The sequence below is a fragment of the Halichoerus grypus genome, chromosome 15 (assembly GCF_964656455.1).
Source record: "Halichoerus grypus chromosome 15, mHalGry1.hap1.1, whole genome shotgun sequence".
NCBI lineage: Eukaryota > Metazoa > Chordata > Mammalia > Carnivora > Phocidae > Halichoerus > Halichoerus grypus.
The window spans coordinates 60,555,106-60,576,001 of NC_135726.1; the positions used below are offsets into that span (position 1 = coordinate 60,555,106).

The 20,896-nt window shown below is 52.5% G+C and overlaps 1 protein-coding gene and 1 long non-coding RNA gene across 12 annotated transcripts; one reads left to right on the forward strand and one right to left on the reverse strand.

Annotated features, from left to right (window-relative positions):
- Nucleotides 1-818: 818 nt before the first annotated feature.
- Nucleotides 819-12,106, forward strand: LOC118526060 (uncharacterized). Of its 11 annotated transcripts, none has more exons than XM_078062879.1 (6): nucleotides 1,109-1,199; nucleotides 2,287-2,513; nucleotides 5,405-5,481; nucleotides 6,956-7,082; nucleotides 7,389-7,478; nucleotides 9,288-12,106. In XM_078062879.1, the coding sequence occupies exons 2-6, from the start codon at nucleotides 2,345-2,347 to the stop codon at nucleotides 11,135-11,137; spliced, it is 2,313 nt and encodes a 770-aa protein (XP_077919005.1). In that variant the 5' UTR covers nucleotides 1,109-1,199; nucleotides 2,287-2,344; the 3' UTR covers nucleotides 11,138-12,106. The 11 variants fall into 11 exon arrangements, with proteins under 11 accessions (XP_035932961.2, XP_077919003.1, XP_077919005.1 ...); XM_078062881.1 differs by having other exon boundaries at nucleotides 1,144-1,230; nucleotides 6,915-7,082; XM_078062878.1 differs by having other exon boundaries at nucleotides 1,144-1,230.
- Nucleotides 12,107-13,213: 1,107 nt separating this feature from the next.
- LOC118527978 (uncharacterized) lies at nucleotides 13,214-18,571 on the reverse strand. The gene is made up of 2 exons (XR_004913398.2): nucleotides 18,144-18,571; nucleotides 13,214-18,020 (listed from the first exon to the last, which is right to left on the reverse strand). It is a non-coding gene; the product is annotated as an uncharacterized LOC118527978 (long non-coding RNA).
- Nucleotides 18,572-20,896: the final 2,325 nt, after the last annotated feature.

The following is a 20,896-nucleotide window of genomic DNA, read 5'->3' on the forward strand; positions in this document are numbered from 1 at the left end:
CACTAAGCTACAAACTAACTCAGTGCACACATATCTGAGCATTGAGTTAATGGAACCAGTTAAGTGTAGAATAGCTTTGACTCCATGAATTTTCCCGCAAGCTATAAACTAGCACATACATTTTAGTAGCACATAAATTTTCAAGTTATTTTATTAAATTCCCTGTATCCAGCCCAAATTATGAGAGCCCATACATGAATGAGCCAAGTTGCCCATTTTCAGTATCTCCTTGTACATCTTCAGAGATATTCAAGTCGTTTGTGCAAAAGGTAACTGGGAAGAAATCTCCATCCAGTCTGAGGAAGTCTCCTATAGGTCTCTTGTAAGGAGGTCCAAGGTGAACATCTTCCAGATGTTCCAAGTTGTCCAACGTTGGTAGTCACTAACCACATGTAGCTATTTAAATGTAATTTTAAATTCACCCAAAATTAAAAATTGAGTTCCTCAATCACATCAACCACATTTCAACTGCTCACTAGTTACAAATAGAACATCCCCCTCATCTCTAGAAAGTTGTTTTGCACAATGCTGGGTCGAAGGTAAGTGGCTGAGAGGATTTTTTTTAAATTTCCCTTGTGATCAACTGACTAAAGAGTAGAGAAGGCCAGCCTGCACATCAGGAGTCAGCAGAGTGCAGTGCGTGGTTTTTTATTGGGGCTTGAGTAAAAGATGAAAACAAAAAGGTACGTAGGACGTCATTGGGAGAAATTAGCATACAGACTACGGAGTAGGTAACCGTGGGTTTCAATGTCGTTTCTTGGGTAGGCGGAAGAATGTACTGGTTCTTAGAGGACATCTGCTGAAACGTTACAGGAAAACGGGGTTCAGGGGAGAAAAGTCCCCAAACTACAGAGACATGTATGGATGTACGTGTGCGCGAAAAGAAAAAAGTACGCTGTATGTTTACCTAGCCTACGCGAGTCGGCATCCGTCTGGTCCCGCACGCCAGCGGCGCAGAGCAACCACGTTCCCACGACCCCCTCCCCGCGCCGTCGCCCTGTGGACTTCATTTCCCAGAAGACCATTCGTCCTGCGCCCGGCCGGTTCCGGGCACGCAGCGGGCAGGGCCCTCTGGGAGATAAAGTCCCGAACTCAGCGTTCGGGCCATCGGCGGAAACGCGGACCGGAAGTGCCTGTGGCGAGCGTGCGCACTTCGGCGGCTGACGGCCCTCCCCGCTCTGTGAGGGGTCGGCGTGGTGGTGAGTCCGCCGTTCCGGCCTGAGGGCTTATGTGAGTGTGAGGGACGACGAGGCCCGTGTGTGCGTGCGGTGGTAGTGACTGAGTGGCCGGGTGGGGCCCGGAGGGCAGCGCGGACCCGGGGATGGGGGGCGGGGAGAAAGGCGGGACCGTGGGCGCTTGCGCGTGCCGAAGGACGTGAAGGAGAGATCTGTGCGTGCCCGTGGGGCCTCAGCTGAGTGTGGCCGAATGTGACACTGCACGTGTGCGTGTCAGAGAGCAGGGGTGTTTTGCAGGTGAGGTGCCACCTGCGTGTGCATAGGAGGCCTCAGGTGTGTGTGGGGACCCGGTGCGTCAGCGTTTGTGTGCAGGTGTAACCTCAGGTGTGTGCATGTGGCTGAGTGTCACCACGTGTGCGTTTCGGAGGGAAAGGGTGTCTTGCTGGCGAGACAGCACTGTGCGTGCAGATGAGCCAGCAGGTGTGTGTGGCAGGGCCTCTGTGCAGATGTGACCTCGGCATGTGCATTTGACTGGGTGTGTAACCCCTGGTGCACGTCCAAAGGAAGGAGTGTGTTGCGTGTTGACACCACTTGGGTGTGCAGATGAGACCTCAGGTGCGTGTGATGGTCAGGTGTGTCACCATGCATGTTTGTGGGCAAGGGATGTTTTGTGTGTGTGACAGCCCTTTGTGTCTGTACCTATGGCCTGTAGCCTTCAGCCATCACTCCCATTCCCCTTTTCTCCAGCCCCTGGCAGCCATTAATCTACTTTCCGTTGATTAATCTGTCTCTGTTCTGGACATGCGATGTAAGTGGGATCATACAGTAGGTGGCTTTTTTGTGTCTGGCTTCTTTCCCTGAGCATAATGTTTTTAAAGTCCATGTTGTGCCATGTCTCAGTACGTCGCTCATTTCTATAGCTGAATAATAATCCGTTGTGTGGATATACCCAGATAGTGCCACTGTGAACACTCACATACAGGTTTTTGTGTGGACCTGTGTTTTCAGTTTGGAGGAAGGAGGTAGTTGGGTCTGTCCCAGGGAAGCTCATGTGTATGACCACACCTGCTCCCTGTTGCCTTTGCTCATCCGGCAGTATTTCGTTTTCCAGAATCCCAGCCCTGAGCCCCGAAGTGAAAGCCAGGAGCCTGACCGCTGTATGGGAGTAGATGGGAGGAGGCAGTGGCTCTGGGAACTGGAATCCTTCCCTGCAAGACTCACCCACAACCTGGGATCTCTGTCTCGGACTGAGACCACATGCCCCCTATCCTGTAGCTGCTGAGGTCAAACAGCCCAAAGACAGAGCAGAGTGGCAGGCAATGGAGCCTGAGGAGCCAGGTGAGGCACATGTCAGGGTGGTGGTCATAGGGCTGGACATTTTCAGAAGCCAGATTTTCCTCAGAACAGGCCCTGCTCCTGCTGCCTTCACTCTAGTGCCCTGCCATCCTCAGCCTAGTCCAGACTACCGCCTCTTCACAGGTCTCCTGCCTCCCCTTCCTCCCACCATTGCTATCCACACCGCACCGGAGGGGTCTTTAAACCCTGAACGGTGAGGCTACCTCTCCCTGAAACCTTCCATCCCTGCCCTGGTTGTCACAGCGGGGTTGGCAGACTCTCCCTGTAAAGCACCAGGTAGCAAATGTTTTCAGCTTTGTAGGCCAAGAGGCAAAACCAAAGATGTCAGGTAGGTGCTTACCTAACAAGAGAGAAAACACATACCCACATGTTTATTTCCCCAGTGAAATCCAGAACTTTATCCAGCGCTGAAATCTGAATTTCATGTAACATTAATCTTCTGATGATTTTTCCCTCCCAACCACTTAAAAATGGAAAAACTCTTCTTAGCTCACAGTCTGTACAGAAATAGGCAGTGGGGCTGAGTTTGCTGACCCCTGATGTGACCAAATCCACACTTCTTCCCATGCCTTCTGGGCCCAGCATGACCTGATTTCTGCCTGTTTTCAGGCCTCACCCTACAGGTCTCCCTTTGCCCAGCCCCCCTGGCCACTGAATAGCATTTAAGCTTAGATATTACCTCAGAGGCCCTCCCTGGCCACCTGACTCAAAACAGGTGCCACACACATCTACATTATGTTTTTTAGCACTTAACCACATTCGAAGACTTTATACTTGTTCCCATTTATCATAGACTATGAGTTTCATGATGTGGTGCACAGTCCATGGGGTATCTGTTAAATGAATGAGTGAACAGACACCCTTCTGCAAAAGGCACTGTTACCCAGTTTTACAGATAGAAAACCCAGGCCTTAGGTGAATTGAGCAACCCAAGGTCACTCAGCAGAGTGGTAAGGTGGATTTGATCCTAAGTCTGACAGACTCCACTTATCCCTCACGTTCACCCTAGGAATGACACTGGGAAGAAGGTATGGGCACTTGGTACATCAGGGCCCCAGGGATCAGCTTGCCACTCTTGCCCCTGTGGGGAGGGGCAAAAAGCCCCACATCAGCCCTTCACTCCTGGGAGTATCATAGGATCTGAATTCAGGACAGCTGAGACTATTGCTTTTCCCTCAGAGCACTTGCCTACCTGGTATCTCACTTTGTCCCCAAACCGTCCTGCTGCCAGTGATGTCCGTAAACCTGATAGCATGGGGCAGAGACTGTTACACAGCATATAATTTACTTTGTATGAAGTTCAAGAATAGGCACAACTTGTGTGCTGTCAGAATCTCAGCAGCAGTCACACCGGGGCCAGGGAGAGCCTCGCCTGGAAGGGGCGCCTGTCGGGAGCTGTCCGTGGTGCTGAAAGCCCTAGTGCTGAGGTGTCCGAAATGGTAGCTAAGAGCCACATGGAGATACTAAAATGTGAATCAGTTAAACTTCAAATTACACATCCAGTTTCTCAGTCACACCACCTGTGTGTCTACTGTTCGGGAGCCACATGGAGCTGATGGCTGATGAATTGGACAGCCCAGCTCCAGAACATTTCCATCCTCACAGAAAGTTCTAGAGCTTGATCTGGACAGTGGCTATGTAGGTGTGTGCATGGTCAAAACTCATTGAACTGAGCACTCATACCTCTATTAAAAATATATATTTTTGAAAGCACAGACTCAAGTCTGACTGTGTGGGTTCAGATCCCAACCCATCACATGCTTCATATCTTTGATTTAACCTCTCTCTGGCCCCCTCTCCCTCCCTGTATAACAGAGTGATGATAGTACCTCTTTTTCCTTGTGTTAGGGAACTTGGCCAGAATCGCACAGCAAGCCCTTGAGAAGTTTGCGCCCTGGGGATGGCATTGAGTTGCAACACAGGCAGCTGCAGCTGCCCTCGGGGACTCGGCCTCCACTCATGGATAGTTCCCTGTTTTAGAGGCAGGGGTCTGAGGCCCAGCCTCCAAGTATCAAATCATAGGGCTTTTCGTGGATCCCTGGGCTCAGTGACCCCCTGCCCAGCGTGGGAGCCAGGACGGGATGGAGGATGTAAAGGTGGTGTGGCTTCTGGCAGCAAGGACACCATGAGGTGTTCCTGTGTTAGGTTTCATTTCACAAAGACTTTCTAAGACATAATGCTATCTGTTCTCCCAGGAGCCTGTCCTTTCTGTACCCAGGAAGAAATAGGCCTAGAGCAATGATATGGCCAGTTAGTGGCACGCAGTGGACCTGTGGGTCCAGGGTTTCCTACTCCAAGTATTTGTCATCCTCTAGGTCACCCTGGATCCATGGTGGCTGTGTAGACCCCTTTACGAGAGTCCAGGTGGGCTGTCACATCCCCAGACTAATTCTGGGGGGTGTGGGTCACCCCATCTGTCTATGTGGACACAGCCTTCTCCACAGGACCCACTGTCTTGGCTGGTCAGGGGTGGGGACAAGAGTGGGAGTGCTTCCATGCAAAAGCTCAACTCAAGCAAGCATCTTCCTCCTTGATGCCTCAGTTTCCTTCCTGTAAAATGGGTCCGGTAGTGTTGGTCCTAACTATCCCTCATAGGGACAGAATGAGGATCAAGCATCATGACTGGCACATAGTAAATGTTGAGGGCTGTGGTTCTGCCAAGCCCTGGAGGATAAGCAGGAGAGAGCAGACCCAGGGTGAGCAGTGCAGGAGGAAACACCTGTGGGAGGGTCTGGACTGGGAGGGTCAGGGCCCCTGGGAAAGAGTCTAGTGGCTGGCAAGGGGAGGGATGTGAGGTGAGGGGACTTTGGGGCTTGGGTCTCTGGGGCCTGAGGGCAGATCTGGCCTCCCTCACATCCCCTCCCCTCCCCCAGCTCTTCCTTCTCAGGGGAGCATCAAGGAAGACAAGCCCAAGGCCCAGGATGCTGCATTCCCAGCAGATGCCTTCCACGTGAGTTTCCAAAAATGCCAGCAGTCTCAGCAGGCATACTCCTTTCTGTTCTTGCTTCTGTGGTGCTTCTACCCCTCGCCACTGGAATGGAGCCACAGTCCCTAAGGAGCATGAGTCCTGGGGCAGGGCCCCTTCCTCTGCCCTGGCCACTCTTCTTCCTCTTCCTCTTCTTTCTTCTCCCTTCACTCAAGGGTGGGGCTTAGTGACCCTGTCAGTCTAGGGCACCTTGGAGGAGATCCCATGCCTGGCCGATCTGGGACACAGGCTCTTTATGGTCACCCTGTTTATCGGCCAATATCCAGGAAAAGGACAGAGCAGGGCCTGGCATACGAGTGAATGGTGGTACTGAGCAGCATTTAGGAAGGTGGTTGGGGGCTTTGGGTGTTAATGGTGAGTAGTTACTCTGAAACTGATGGTGCTTGCTGACAGGCCCTTTCCTCGTGGGTCCCCAAGGAGCAGCCACACACAGGCAGAGGGATTGTTGCCGCAGCCTTGGGGTGCTGCTGGGGGGCAGAAACTCCATGTTGGGGACACTTACTGGTCCCAGAGCACATGTGGCTGGTGTCGCATGCCATCACGTCCTCCAGGCCTCCCCTGCCCAGCCCTAAAGGGGAGGCAGACCACGCAGGTGTGACAATGGCTTTGTGGGGGGCTGACGGGCTGTCCGGCTGTCTCTGGGGGCCATAAAGCTGAGTGCTTTGGGGAGTGATGAGGAATCATCGTGTCTTAATCTGCTCAGGCTCCCAAAGCAAAATACCATGAACTGTGGCTTAATCAACAAATTTATTCCTCACAGTTTTGGAGACTGGAAGTCCAAGACAAGGGTGCCAGCAGGGCTGGGTTCTGGTGAGAGCCCTCTTCCTGGCTTGCCCACGAACCGCCTTCTCTCTGTGTCCTCACACACTGGGCAAGGAGACGAGAGCACACGTGCTTTGGTCTCTCCCTCTTCTTTTTTTCTTTAAGATTTTATTTATTTTTATTTGTCAGAGAGAGCGAGAACACATAAGCAGGGGAAGCAGCAGACAGAGGGAGAAGCAGGCTCCCGACTGAGCAAGGAGCCCGATGCGGGACTCGATCCCAGAATCCTGGGATCACGACCTGAGCCGAAGGCAGAGGCCTAACCAATGAGCCACCCGGTGTCCCCGGTCTCTCCTTCTTATGAGGGCACTAGTCCCATCTGGGGCCCCATCCTCATGACCTCATCTAAACCTAATCCCCCCAAAGGCCCCACTTCTAAATACCTTCACACTGAGGGGTAAAGCTTTAACAGGAATTTGGAGAAGACACAATTATTCAGGTGGAACTGCAGTACCCAGTGTCAAGGTGATGATAATGCCACTCACAGTGTGAGCCACACCCTTCCCCCCATGACAATAGGGTGTTTCCCAGAACATTCACATCCTGCTGTTTCCCATGGGGCTGGCCCTGCTCAGAGAGGGCCCATGGCTGAGCCAGCGCATGTGGGATGTTTCAGAAGCCTGTGACATTTCAGGACGTGGCCGTAGACTTCACACAGGAGGAATGGGGGCTGCTGGGCCCCACACAGAGGATCCTCTACCGTGACGTGATGCTGAGGAACTACAGCAACTTGGTGTCCCTGGGTGAGACCTTCCTGTCACCTCTTCATCCATGTCCCGTGTGTGTGTGTTTCTGTGTGTGCTCACACATACATGTGCATATTTATCCCCTGCCTTGTCACCAGTAACCCACACCCAGGTATGTCCTTGCTCTGACCTGTGTCCCCCAGTTGGGTCCCCTCTGTGCAGAGTGGACACCCCACCCCACGTCACCAGAGAGAGACCTCTCCCGTGCCTGGGGCACACGTACTGCACTATTGGGCCTGTTGGGGCGTGGCTGCCTGGGGCAACAGTGTCAACATTTTCCTCCTACTTTCTGACTATGGGCAGGACTTCCCGATTGCAAACCAGATGTGATCTCCAAGCTGGAGCAGTGGGAAGACCCCTGGACTGTGAAGAGAGATGTTCCAAGAGGTCCAGGTGAGTGAAGTAAGGGTCTGTCAGATCAGGTGTTTTATAAAATTAATCGTCCTCCCCCCAGCTTTTCTTGACGTATAATTGACAGATAAAAATTGTATGTATTTAGGACGCCTGGGTGGCTCAGTCGCTTAAGTGTCTGCCTTCGGCTCAGGTCATGATCCCAGGGTCCTGGGATCGAGTCCCGCATCGGGCTCCTTGCTCGGCGGAAAGCCTGCTTCTGCCTCTGCCTCTGTCTCTCTCTCTGTCTCTCATGAATAAATAAATAAAATCTTTAAAAAAAAAAAAAAAAAAATTGTATGTATTTAAAGTGTACAACATGGTGTTTTGATACACGTATACATATGAAATGATCACCACTATCAAGCTAATTTATATATCCATCAGCTCACATAGTTGCAATATTTTTTCTGTGGTGAGAACGCTTACAATCGACTCCTGTAGGAAATTTGAGGTATGCAGTACAGTATTGTAACTAGTCACCATGCTTCAGATCAGCTTATTTCTCCTCCTGGGGCAAGGGGGTGCAATGTGCATCCGACAGAAGAGCTAGTAGGTACAGGAGCCTGAAAACAAACCCGACGGTCCTCCAGTGGTCACTTCCCCAGACCCGACAGCCACTAATCTGCCTCTGTCTCTGATTTGCCTGTTCTGACCTTTCATGTAAATGGAGTTTATATAAATGTATTCATTTACTTTTCACATGGATACAGGCATACTCTACGTGGTCTTCTTGTGTCTGGCTTCTACCCTCTGGGAATAGTGCTCTATGAACACTCACGAGCAGGTTTTTGTTTGAGTATCTGTTTTCCATTCTGTTGACCAGGCCCTGTCGCGGTAAGGGCGTGGTTGTGAAACAACCCCAGTGGCAGCTGACAGGTGGGCTGGCTCTCGGTGGCCTTGGCCCACGCCTTTCTGTGTTCCATTCTCCCACTTTCCTTCCCCACTGTGCGGACGAGGCTTGACAGCGGGCCTGTGGCCGCCATTCTTGGAAAGCCTGGTGCAGGGTTGGCCTTTGGCTGGTGTCTGGGAACTTGGATTGTGGAGGATTCCCACCATTCCTTAAATGATTAAGAGTGGCTCACTGCACCTAAACCATTTGTACAAACAGTGTGGTTTATACTAAATGCCTCCTTTTCTTCTGGGAGTCTGGAATTTTGGCTCATGCTACACAGTGGGTGCATACGTGGCCAGCCCCCAGTCACACCCTGGTCACTGAGTCTCTAACAAACTGTAGACTACACTTCATGTATCAGAATCCAGCTCTGGAGGGGTTTGGTGCAGCTGTGTGGCTCCACTGGGAGACGACTCTGCCCCCTGCGCCTTTTCCCTTTGCTGATTTTGCCTGGTGTCCTTTTGCTCTAATCAGTCACAGCCATGAGTATGACTCTTTGTTGAGTCCTTTTTTTTTTTTTTTAAGATTTTACTTATTTGACAGAGAGAGACACAGCGAGAGAGGGAACACAAGCAGGGGGAGTGGGAGAGGGAGAAGCAGGCTTCCCACTGAGCAGAGAGCCCGATGCGGGGCTCGATCCCAGGACCCTGGGATCATGACCTGAGCCGAAGGCAGACGCTTAACCACTGAGCCACCCAGGCGCCCCTCGAGTCCCATAAGTCGTAGGGAATCACCAAGCCTGCAGTGGTCTTCTGGACCCTGGTCCATTCACTCTTCTGTCCTCAGCTGCAGGACTCCCACTGAAAGCCGCAGGCCTGTGTTGTCCAGTCTGACTGCTGAGGTTCTGTCCATCCCCCTCAGATTAGCAGTGCACATTCAGGTTAGGGCTTTAGCATGTTTCTTTGCTTATTTTTCAGACTCAGAGCCTGAGCCCCGAGCTGCATGGCTGCCTCTAGAGAAGGGTGCTCTGCCTCAGGGGCAGATGACAATGGGACTCTCAGGGCAGGATTTCTGGCACACCATCCAGAAAGAAGTCACAGAACATGAAGGCCAGGTGGCAGAGAGACAATGCCAAGCAGTGACACTCAGCCAGGGGAAGAAGAGCCCAGAGTGGAGCTTTGCAGGAACTTTCTCCTGGCGCCCATTCTTCACTGAGCATCAGTGCAATCCTCCAAGGGCTCAAGCTCCCACAAGCCACGTTGGCAAAAAGGGCCTCACCTGCATTTCAGTCCTAGATCAGGGGCACCCCTGCCAAGAAGAGAGACTGTGTATGGAAGCCCTCAGCTCTCTTCCAGACCTTAGTCACCCACAAGGAGCTCACGTTGCGGGGGACACATTGGTGTGTGGTGGGTGGGGAGATGCCTTTGGCAAGAACACATGCCTTGTGGGCTGTCAACAGATTCCCGATAAACGGAAGCCCTACACGTGCGAGGAGTGTGGGAAGGCCTTTGGACAGAGCACACATCTCGTTCAACACCAGAGAACCCACACTGGTGAGAAGCCGTACGCGTGCCGGGAGTGTGGACGGGCCTTCAGCAAGAACTCGTCCCTGGTTAAGCACCAGCGCATCCACACAGGCGAGAGGCCCTACGCGTGCAGCCGCTGCAGCAAGCACTTCCGAGAGAACTCCTCCCTGGCCAAACACCAGCGGGTGCACACGGGCGAGAAGCCGTACGCCTGTGGTGAGTGTGGGCGCGCCTTCAGCCAGAGCACTCACCTCGTGCAGCACCAGCGAGTCCACACCGGGGAGAAGCCGTTCGCCTGTGGTGAGTGTGGCAGAGCCTTTGCCGACTCCTCAGCCCTCCTGCTCCACCACAGAAGCCACACGGGAGAGAGGCCGTACGAGTGCCGCACGTGCCGCAAGGCGTTCAGCCTCAGCTCATCGCTGGCCGAGCACGAGCGCTGCCACACGGGAGAGAAGCCGTACGCGTGCCGGGAATGTGGGAAAGCCTTCGGCCAGAGCTCATCCCTCAGCAAGCACCTGAGGACACACACGGGTGAGCAGCCGTACGCGTGCGGGCACTGTGGCCGTGCTTTCAGCCAGAGTTCCTCCCTGGCCAAGCACCAGCGGGTGCACACGGGCGAGCGGCCCTACGCGTGTAGAGAATGCGGGAAGACCTTCAGCCAGGGCTCCTACCTGAGCCAGCACCTCAAGAGCCACAGCGGCGAGAAGCCATTCATATGCGGTGAGTGCAGGAAACCCTTCGGCGATTCTTCAGCCCTAGTCCTGCACCAGCGGGTGCACACGGGCGAGCGGCCCTACACGTGTGGAAAATGCGGGAAGACCTTCAGCCAGAGCAAGTTCCTCACCCAGCACGAGAGGATCCACACTGGGGAGAAGCCCTTTGTGTGTGGCGACTGTGGACGGGCCTTCGTGCAGAGCTCCTCCCTCACCCTCCACCTCAGGACACACACTGGGGAGAAGCCTTACAAGTGCAACGAGTGCGGCAAGGCTTACATCCAGATGTCGCACCTCACGGAGCATTACCGGCTGCACACGGGGGAGCGGCCCTACGTGTGCGACATGTGCAGCAAGGCCTTCAGCCGCGGCACGCACCTCACGCAGCACCGGCGCGTCCACGCGGGCGCCGGGCCCTTCACGTGCAGCCTGTGCCGGAAGGCCTTCCGCGAGGCTGCGGCCCTCGTTGTGCATCAGAGGGTTCACGCTGGACAGAAGCCCTTTGAGTGTCACGAGTGTGAGAAAAACTTCAGCCAGAGCAGATCTCTGGTCCAGCATCGGAAGATTCATTCCCAGGGGACACCATGACTGCAGCGAGTATCGGAAAACCCTCGGCAGCTGTTTGGTTCTCATCCGTCAGTGAACTGGGGGTCTGCCAAACATGGCAGAGACCTGCCTGTCCTCGGTGTGGTGCTCTTCATCCAGCGGAGGGCCCTGTGAGTGTCAGGAACCCGGGGCCGTGCAGAGCAGCCCCCTTACCCATCATACACTTCTCTCTGCAGGGTCACCCGGCTGGGTGAGAGAGCCAGAGTGAGCCTTCAAGGGAGCAACAGCCCCTCCCATTTTCCATCATACAGGTTCCCACAGATATCCACCAGGTGGGAGGAGAGATCCACAGGTGTGGACGGTCTTCTCGGCAGGCCTGAACAGAGCTCATTTCAGTTTTTGCCAAGGCAAAAATGAAATTTAAAAAAAAAAAAAAAAAAGATGCTTTTTCGGGGCACCTGGGTAGCTCAGTCTGTTGAGCGTCCAGTTCTTTGTTTTGGTGCAGGTCATGATCTCAGGGTTCTGGGAATGAGCCCTGCAGCAGGGAGTCTGCTTCCCTCTCTCTCTTTCCCTCTGCCCCTACCCCCTGCTCGTGCACTCTCTCTAAAATGGGTAAATAAATCTTTAAAAAATAAAAAAAGATGTCTTCTCAGTTGTTTGTGCCTTGTATTAACTCAAGCCTTATGGTTTTGTTTTGTTCCTCTCCCAGAAAGTAAGGTTAATAATGCTGAACTGTGGTGTGTCACAAAGCCACTGTCTTTTATTTTATTTTATTTATTTGCGAGAGAGAGCACAAGCAGGGGGAGTGGGAGAGGGCGAAGCAGGCTCCCCGCCGAGCAGGGAGCCCGATGCGGGGCTCAATCCCAGGACCGTGGGATCATGACCTGAGCCGAAGGCAGATGCTTAACCATTTGAGCCACCCAGGCGCCCCAGTCCCAGTCTTTAAAAAGACTTTATATGTCATTCATCAGCCTCGGCATGAGGATTCATTAAAATCAGTTGAGCCAGTGACATTCATGTAAGACCTTAGCACTTTGTAAGCACTTCTACACATTGTTCTGTTTCATCCTCTCAGCACCCCCGGGATGCAGATATTTTTATCCCCACTTCATAGACAAGGAGCTGACATTTTTTTTTAAGGCCTACTTATTTGAGGGGGGAAGGGGTAGAAGAGAGAGAATCCCAAGCAGACTCTGCGCTGAGCATGGAGCCTGACGCAGGGCCCAGTCTTACAACCCTGAGACCATGACCTGAGCTGAAACCAAGAGTCAGATGCTTAACCGACTGAGCCACCCAGGTGTCCCAAGGAGCTGAGATTTTGAGAGGTTAAACCACTTGCCTGAGGCCCCCAGCTAGAAGCCACTCACTTTTCAGGATAAAAATACTAGAGTTAGCAGATGGAGACAGGGTGGCAACAGTCCCTCCATCCCTTTCAGCATATGCAAGGGGTATTTACTGTAAGGAGGCAGCTCTAGAATTTAATGTTCTCTTGAGACTGGGAGATGGTGGGATGATTGGATCATGCCTGAAGAAGCGGATTGAGCCATCTGGCTGACCTAGGCAAAGGCAAAAAGTAGGAGCTGGGAAGCCATTGCTCAGTCTAGATGTTGGTTACGTGCCTGGTGGAGCCATTCCTTTGTTCCATCACAGGTGTGAGCCTTTCACTTTCCCGCACAGCTTCACTCAGGGGTTCTCTGTGGCCATCAGGATGTGGTCTGGCCTCGAAGCCCCTGCACTCACCCAGCATAGCCCATCCTTCCAGGTTCATTTCCAGTCATCCCTGTGTTGTCCAGGCCCAGCTTGTTGGTCTCCTGTCCTCAGCATCAGCTCCAGGGCACCTCCTCACTGGCTGAATCACAAGCAGCCTGTCTTCCCCTCTTGTCCCCCATGGCAGTATGAACATTGTGTTGTCATTGTCCATGTCCTTGTTCAGAGCCCAGTCTGGACCCACAGCCCCTTTAGCATACACCTGTCTCTTGTGCCTCTCTAGACCCATCCCCTGGCACATGGCAGGGCCAAAATTGAGAGGGAATGAGTGAGTGAACCAGTGAGATACTGAATACAAAATGACTGCAAGGGAGTCCCCAAGACCACCTTCAGGCTCAGTGACTCATTAGGACTCCTAGAACTCAGAACAGGCTGAGGGTTTATTACAGTGAAAAGGATACAAATTACAACCACAAAGTAGAAGGTGGATAAACTGGAATCCAGGTACAAGCTTCCATTTGTCCTCAGTGTAGCATACAGACTCCTTAGTACTCCCCACTAGGAGTGACAGTACACGTGGAGTATTGGCAGCCAGGGAAGGTGACCCAAGCCTGGTGGCATTTACTGGGGGGTGGCCCCATAGATGCAGAGTGCCTGCATGACTGACCTTAGTTCCTGAGCCTCCAGCTGTCTCAGAGATGAGCTGATAGAGTGTGACTCAAGGTCCCCATCATAAATCATGCAGACTATGTGGCATAGCCTAGGGCCCCCAGTAAGGAAAGACCCTCTTACCAGGCACGCTATTCCAAGGGCTTAGAGGTTCTGTCAGGGGCCAGTCCCAAGGGCCAATCCATTCTTTATAATGTGCAGTTTGGACACCCCAGGTCTACTGAGTTCTCTTTGCTGCACAATGACCCAGCACAGCTGGGGACAGTGATGCCCCCTCACCCAGCCAAGTGCCACAGCTACTAGCAGCACCAAAGAGAGAAGAGGCATCAGCCAACTGGACGCAGTGTGGGTTGGGATGATAAGGATTCTCCCAGAGGAAGAGACAGCTTGGTTTTGTAGGGACAAGACTGCTTCAGGGGCTGCACCTTCAGGAGAGCATCCCACGTGAGCCGCAGGGACCAGGCTGCGAGGCAGGAAGAACTGGGCAGCTGGTGAGTCTCTGAGGCACCACGCGGCACAGACGGGGCAGGCTTGCCACGGGCCACCCACTCAGCCTCGTGTCTGGCAGCAGGTGGAGAGATGAGGAGGGAGCCATGTGACAGTGCCAGCCCTCCACATAGTGTGCTTCCGTCCTGCAGGGTGGTCGGGCCCAAGAACCAGCTAAATCCAGCTCGTGGGTTTGAAGTCCAGCACTACCCAGATGCGCTCTGGGTCTTTACTCTCTGCCTCATGTTCCTTGTCTGTAAACTGGGGAGGGTGACCCCCTCCCCGCAAGGACTTAACACGTTAACTTGAAGAGGAGTACGTCCAGGGTGAGTGCTGTTCCACCAGGAAGCGGTTTCCGCCGGAGGCAGGTCAGTGATGGTCCCCGACTGGCTGCGGTTGGGCGATGAGAAGGAGTGCAGCCAACAGCCAGCACGAACGGCCCTGCAGGAGCCTGGCTGGCCAGGGGGAGGGCCGGCACTTGTAGGGGCACGGGCTTGCAGATGGGAACCCCCGAGCCTTTCTGGCATCTGATGGTCAGGGCAGAGGCTGGCACAGGACCACACAGGAGTAGGGTCATATCCACAGAAGGCCCTGAGGCGATGCATTCTTCTCACAAGGCCAGTCTCCAGGTTCTTTGCCCGTTCCTACTGATGGCTCAAATGCGTGTGTCTCCTACCAAACGTCTGTCTGCAAAGAGCTGTCCAGACACTGTGCAGAGGGCAGGGGAGCTGTGGGCACCGGCTGCAGGAGGCAGAGGCTGGGCATCCAGGCCCAGCCAGACCGTCCTGGGGCAGGAGGCAGGGGGAGTCCATGGGGCCTCAAGGCTCTCACTTCACCCCTTGGATGGTGTGCATCTGCCCTTGAACACACCCTCACGAAGCATCGCATGCTCACACACTGACAAAACACTCTGTCTGTGACCAAACTTGAGTCAGGCTCTTCTGAGCAGTTTTTGATGAGGCCTCAAACTTCAAGCTCCTGTGGCCTTCATTATAGAGTCTAGCCAGGTCAGTTTAGTAAGAATCTCCCACCCTCCAAATGTGTCTACTTGGGTTCCTCATCCTCCCCCTCCCCCCGGTGATGTCTGACCATCCCAGCCTGCCTTCAGCGAGAATCCTGTTAGATACCGCTTACCCCTGAGGGGAGCAGCAGAGGGAGAGGGAGAAGCAGGCTCCCCGCGGAGCAGGGAGCCTGATGCGGGGCCGGATCCCAGGACCCTGGGATGATGACCCGAGCCAAAGGCAGACGCTTAACGACTGAGCTACCCAGGTGCCCCGAGGTGAGAGTTTCTTATCTCCACTTCTCCATGTTACAAAGTCAGGTTTATTATCTCCATGCTATGGAGAAAGTAGAGACCCAGAGATGTAAAATCATCTGCCTGAGCAGGAGAGAGTAAGAAGCACAACTGGGAGCTGAGATCAGCTAGGTCCCTCTCTGTAGGCTATACTCCTATTGTATCACCCTGCTCCTTAGCCAGTGGTTCTCAGCCTTGCCTACACATGAGAATTGCCTGCATAAAAATCTGGATGCCCAAGCCAAACCCCAAACCAGTGAAATTTGGATCTGTGGTAGACAGAGTAATGCCTCCTCTCCCCACTTAAAGCTGCCCACACCCTAATCCCCAGAACCTGTGAATACGATACATGACAGAAGAGAATTTGCAGATGGGGAAGGGTATCCTGGGTCACCAGGTGGATCCGATGTCATCACAAGATCCTTATAAGTGAAAGAGAGAGGCAAAGAGGGTCAGAGTCAGAGAAGGAAATAAGACGACAGTGAAGCAGACATGAAACAAGAAAGTGGAAGAGGCAAGGAAATAGGTTTTCACCTGGAGCCTCTAGAAGGAACTGGCCCTGCCACCAGGGCAATTTTAGCCCCATGAGACCCATTTTGGACTTCTGACCTCCAGAAATGTAAGGTAATAGATTTTTGTTGTTATAAGCCACTATGTTTGTGGTAATTTGTTAGAGCAACAACAGGAAACCAATACAGCCTCTCTAGACACAAACCAGACCAGTGGAGCAGAGCCAATTGTACCTGGGTGGGGAGAAAAACAGGGATGATGGTTCATAGAAGTGATAAAATAGAAACCAGGAAAAATGTGGGGCTCCCTTCACTGGTAGGTGGATAGAAAGGCAAGTTCTGCCTGGAGGCAGAGAGGCAGTGATGTGAAGCTGGGCTGGGCAGAGAAGGCAGGGCTGGGAGCTGGAAAACAGGAGCCACCAGAGATAAAGCCTTCGGTGGTGCAGAAGAGATGGTCACAGCAGAGTTGGGACACGGGACTAACTGACACTGCCCAGAGTGCCTGGTGCACAAAAGGGGCCCAATAAAGATGTGGTCTGTTAGGATTATTGGGGGTGAGCATCTTGGGGTTGTTCCTTTGACAACAAAAGGCAGAAAACCACAAGGAGAGGCCAAGAAGACCCAAGGAGATGAGGGCAACCAGTGCCACCCACAGGCCAAAGCCCAGTTCAGTGCTTGACAGGTGAGATGGGTCTTGAGGGGGAAAAGCAAAGGATTCCTTGGATTAGGACCCCTGTGGTGTGTCTACCAGTGGTCAGAAAATGCAAAGGGGCCATTTACACAAAATATAAGAGCAGGCAAATCCATGGAGGCAGAAGGCAGATTAATGGCTGTCAGAGGCTGGGGGCAAGGGGAATAGGGAGTGACTGCTCATGGTTATGGGGTTTGTTTTTGGAGTGATGAAAACCTTCTGGAATTGGACGGTGGTGATCTTTGCACAACCTTGTGAATATAATAAAAAGTGAACTGTACACTTTAGAAGGGTGAACTTAAGGTATGTGAACTATAGCTTAAAAAGAAAAGAGTTAATTTTTAAAGGGGAAGGAGTATGGAAAGACGACCAGGTAAAGGGGCAAACTCTGGCAACAGGGAGAGAAGCAATGGGAGTCTATGAGGTGTAAGATGAGGGCGATGAGATGCCTCAGGCCTTCAGGACGATGGGAGGTAACGTGGGGCGTGGAGAGAGCGTGGCCACCAGGGCTATTCCCTGGTGTGGAGCTTCCGGTGCGGGAGTAGGTATGAACTGTAGCAGAAGGCCTTGTCACACTCACTGCACGTGTAGGGCCTCCCCCCGTGTGGATCCACTGGTGCTGGCTAAAGTCTGCAGTGCCCTTGAAGGCTTTGCCGCAGTCCAGGTACTCTCAGGGCTTCTCATCTGTGTGGATTTTGTGATGCTCAGTGAGCGTGGAACTCTGCCCAAAGGCCTTGCCACACTCAATGCGCTCATACGGCTTCTCGCCGCCGTGTGTCCTCTGATGGTGGATCAGGGTGAGCTCCAGCTGCAGGCTTTCCCGGGATCCCCACACTGGTAGGGCTTCTCCCCTGTGTGAATGTTGTGCTTCTGCAGGTCTGGGAAGGCTTTGCCACACTACCTGCCTTTGTACCACTTCCCCCCGGTGTGGGGCCTCTGGTGTACTTTTTAGTATACTATACCAGAAAAGGAAGACTTCTCTACACTCACGGCATTCATAGGGTTTGGCTTCAGTATGGATCCTCTGGTGATCAATAAGGTTAGACTGGCACCGAAAGACTTTCCCACAGGTGCTATATGGATAGGGCTTTTCCCCAGTGTGAGTCCTCTCATGCACAGAGAGGGCCAAGTGCTGCTTGGAACTCTTCCCACACAAGGCGCACCTGCAGGGTTTCCTGTCCACACAGGCTGCCTACAACACAGCTGGCTCTGGAACCTGCTCAAAGCTTCCTCCATGTGCAACTAACATGTGTGGTTTCCTTTCCACAGCAATACTCTCTTGTTTTATAGGGCTGGAAGGTATCCTGACACTCCTCACAACTTTACTGCCTATAACCTCCCCCCACACTAGGAGTTTCCATGTTGGGGAATGACCTTTGCTTAAAATCTTCTTGCCTGAAAAAGGATCCTCAGTAGGATCTCTGTTCTGGTTCCCTGAGTAGGCCTCAGGAGTGTCAATGTCTTTGAAGGCAGAACCCCATGAAATCTCTTTTCTGATGACCTCCATTATTACCCCCATGAGGAACTGCAGCAGGTCTTTGAATATGCTCTGTGGTCACCTTCCTTGATCTGAAAGAAACCAAGATCATAAATGTTAACTTTGTTGACTTTCTAAACAGAAAAAAAATCAAAAGGATTGATGAAGTGGATGGAATTTCTAGAGCAATTTTTCACTCCTCCTTGTGTACATACCCTTGGCCATATATGTCATTCCTTCCACGAAAGGCAGCATGGATACCTCTTCCTTGACTTTGGGTGTGGCCATGTGACTTGTCTTGGTCAATAGAGTCTGAGTGGAACTGCTAGTATGTTAGTTCTGAGCCTAGGCCTCAAGCCTGCAGGCATCTCTGCCATCACCATGAGGCAAATTTGCCCTATGAGCCCTACAAGACAAGTGCAGCAGAAATGGACCTAACCTACAGCCTGGAGCCAAGCCCAGACCAGATTAGCCAATTCTTAGACTCAGGAGAGAAGTAAGTGCTTACTGCTGTCAGTCACTGAACTGTTGTAACTAACTATTCATTACAGAGCAATAACTGACTGATATAACTGCCAAATTAAAATGAATACTCTCTGGGGGCACCTGGGTGGCTCAGTCGGTTAAGCGTCTGCCTTTGGCTCAGGTCATGATCCCAGGGTCCTGGGATCGAGCCCCGCATCGGGCTTCCTGCTCGGCAGGAAGCCTGCTTCTCCCTCTCCCACTCCCCCTGCTTGTGTTCCCTCTCTCACTGTGTCTCTGTCAAATAAATAAATAAAATCTTTAAAAAAAAAAAATGAATACTCTCTGAAAAAGATGGGGTTTGAATTCTGGGGAGAGGATGAAAAAGAGACAGAGGCAGAGAGGAAAAGAGAGAGTCTATTCAGGAAAACCCAGAGGCCTAGAGCACTGGTCCAATAATCAGAGAATAAGCATAAAAGGTGTCTGAAAGTCTGGGGTATGGAGTGGAAGGGCCATGGTGGGTATTGAAAGTAAGTGGGAATCCAGTTAAGCAGCTTCAAGCAAGGGAACATTGTCAGTCTGCCATTCATTCATTCATTCATTCAACTCTTCTTGGGACTCTGACCTGTGCTAAGCACCAAGGATGCCCTGGCCTCAGGTCATAGAAAGGGCAGGACTCCTCTCAGCTCTAACAGCACAGACTCCCAATCTGGACAGAGAGGAAGGCCCTGAGGAAAGCTTCCATCGACTTTCCAGGTCACCCCACACCTACTGTCAATCCAGGATCGTTACTCCCTGGCACCTGGGTCTCCTCTGGCTGTTGCCCTCTCTCCCGTCTCCTCAGAAGCCTCCCAGAAAGTATCCCCACACTCATAACAATGCCTTCATCCCATTATGGGCTGAACTGTGTCCCGCCCAAATTCACATGTTAACATCCTAACCTAACCCCCAGTATGTCCCAGAATGTGACTGTATTTGGAGATAGGACCTTTAAAGAGATAATTAATATTAAATGAAGTCATATGGGGCCCTAATCCAGTGACTGGGAGGGAGAGATACCAGGGGTATGCTAATAAGGAAAGGCCATGAGAGGACAGAGCAAGAACGTGGCCATCTACAAACCAAGGAGAGAAGCCTCAGGAGAAACCAACCCTGCCAACACTTTGATCCTGAACTTCCAGCTTCCAGAACTGTGAGAAAATAAACGTCTATTGTTTAAGCCCCTCAGTCTGTGGTATTTAGTTATGGCAGCTGTAGCAAACGAATACACTCTCAGGCTCCTGAGCCAGCCTTGCTCTCCCCTTGGATGCTGCACTTCAACCCATCAACCCTGTCTGCTCCATCTTCAGAACAGACCTGTATCTGACCACTTATCAACACCTCTGCCTCCACCATCCTGATCTGACCTACCCTGCTCCCCGGGATTCCAGCAGCATTCACCTCCTACGTCTCCCTGCCTCTACCCTCACCCCAACAGTCTTCCCCTGTAACAGCCACAGGAATCCTACAAAGAGCTAAGTCACAGCACAGTCCTCTGCCCAAAGGCTTCCCATGGCGCCCACCTCTCTCAGGGTAGACATCAAAGTCCACACATGGTCCATGAGCCCTGCACCATCTGCGCCCATGGGCCTCCCCATTCTGTCCCTATCCTTTGCTGTCTCCTTCCCTCGATCCACTCCAGCTGGGCCTCCTTGCCTGTACCCACCTCGGGGTCTTGGGATTTGCATTCCATCTACTGAAACATTCTCTCTGTCCCTTCCCTCTATTCAGGATCAGTTGAGATGCCAACTCCTCAGAAACAAGTTTTTGGGGCGCCTGGGTGGCTCAGTCGTTAAGCGTCTGCCTTCGGCTCGGGTCGTGATCCCCGGGTCCTGGGATCGAGCCCTACTCTGTGGGAGGCCTGCTTCTCCCTCTCCCACTCCCCCTGCTTTTGTTCCCTCTCTCGCTGTCTCTCTCTGTCAAATAAAATCTTAAAAAAAAAAGAAAGAAAGAAACAAGTTTTTGTTTCTTTGATTACTGCCTGCCTTCCCAATAACATCAGCTCCACAGAGGCAGGCGGTGCCTGTCGTCTTCACTGCAGTGTCCCATCTGGAATGGCACTGGCCCTTACTGCTCAGGACGCATCTGTGGAAGGCTGGCTGCAGGCAAAGGTCTGATGAGCTGCAGGAGACATGATCACAGGCTGGGGTCAATAAGCATGGGCGAGGCCAACCTCAAAGCCTCACCCGCACACAGGCTGGGCCACCACCCTCCCTGTCCTGGGCCCCCAGCTGGAGTCTTCTGCTCAAACTCTCACACACCCACATGCACACACGGAGGACATATTCTCACATCCAGGCATCCACACTATCACACCATCACATCCAAGATCACAGTCACAGTCACTGCAGCAACATACGGTAATCATACCCAGTCTGGGACCTTCCTGCTGTATCAGGCCTTCCTGGGCACCACCGGACATCACACAATGTGACAGCCACACGGTGCTGCAGGATTATCACATACG

Coding starts and splice junctions, on each gene's coding strand:
- LOC118526060 (XM_036077068.2), top strand. CDS start 857: ATGTATGGATGTACGTGTGCGCGAAAAGAAAAAAGTACGCTGTATGTT. Junction 1,200..5,404: donor TGTGAGGGGTCGGCGTGGTG/GTGAGTCCGCCG, acceptor CCCCTCCCCCAG/CTCTTCCTTCTCAGGGGAGC. Junction 7,083..7,388: donor CAGCAACTTGGTGTCCCTGG/GTGAGACCTTCC, acceptor GACTATGGGCAG/GACTTCCCGATTGCAAACCA.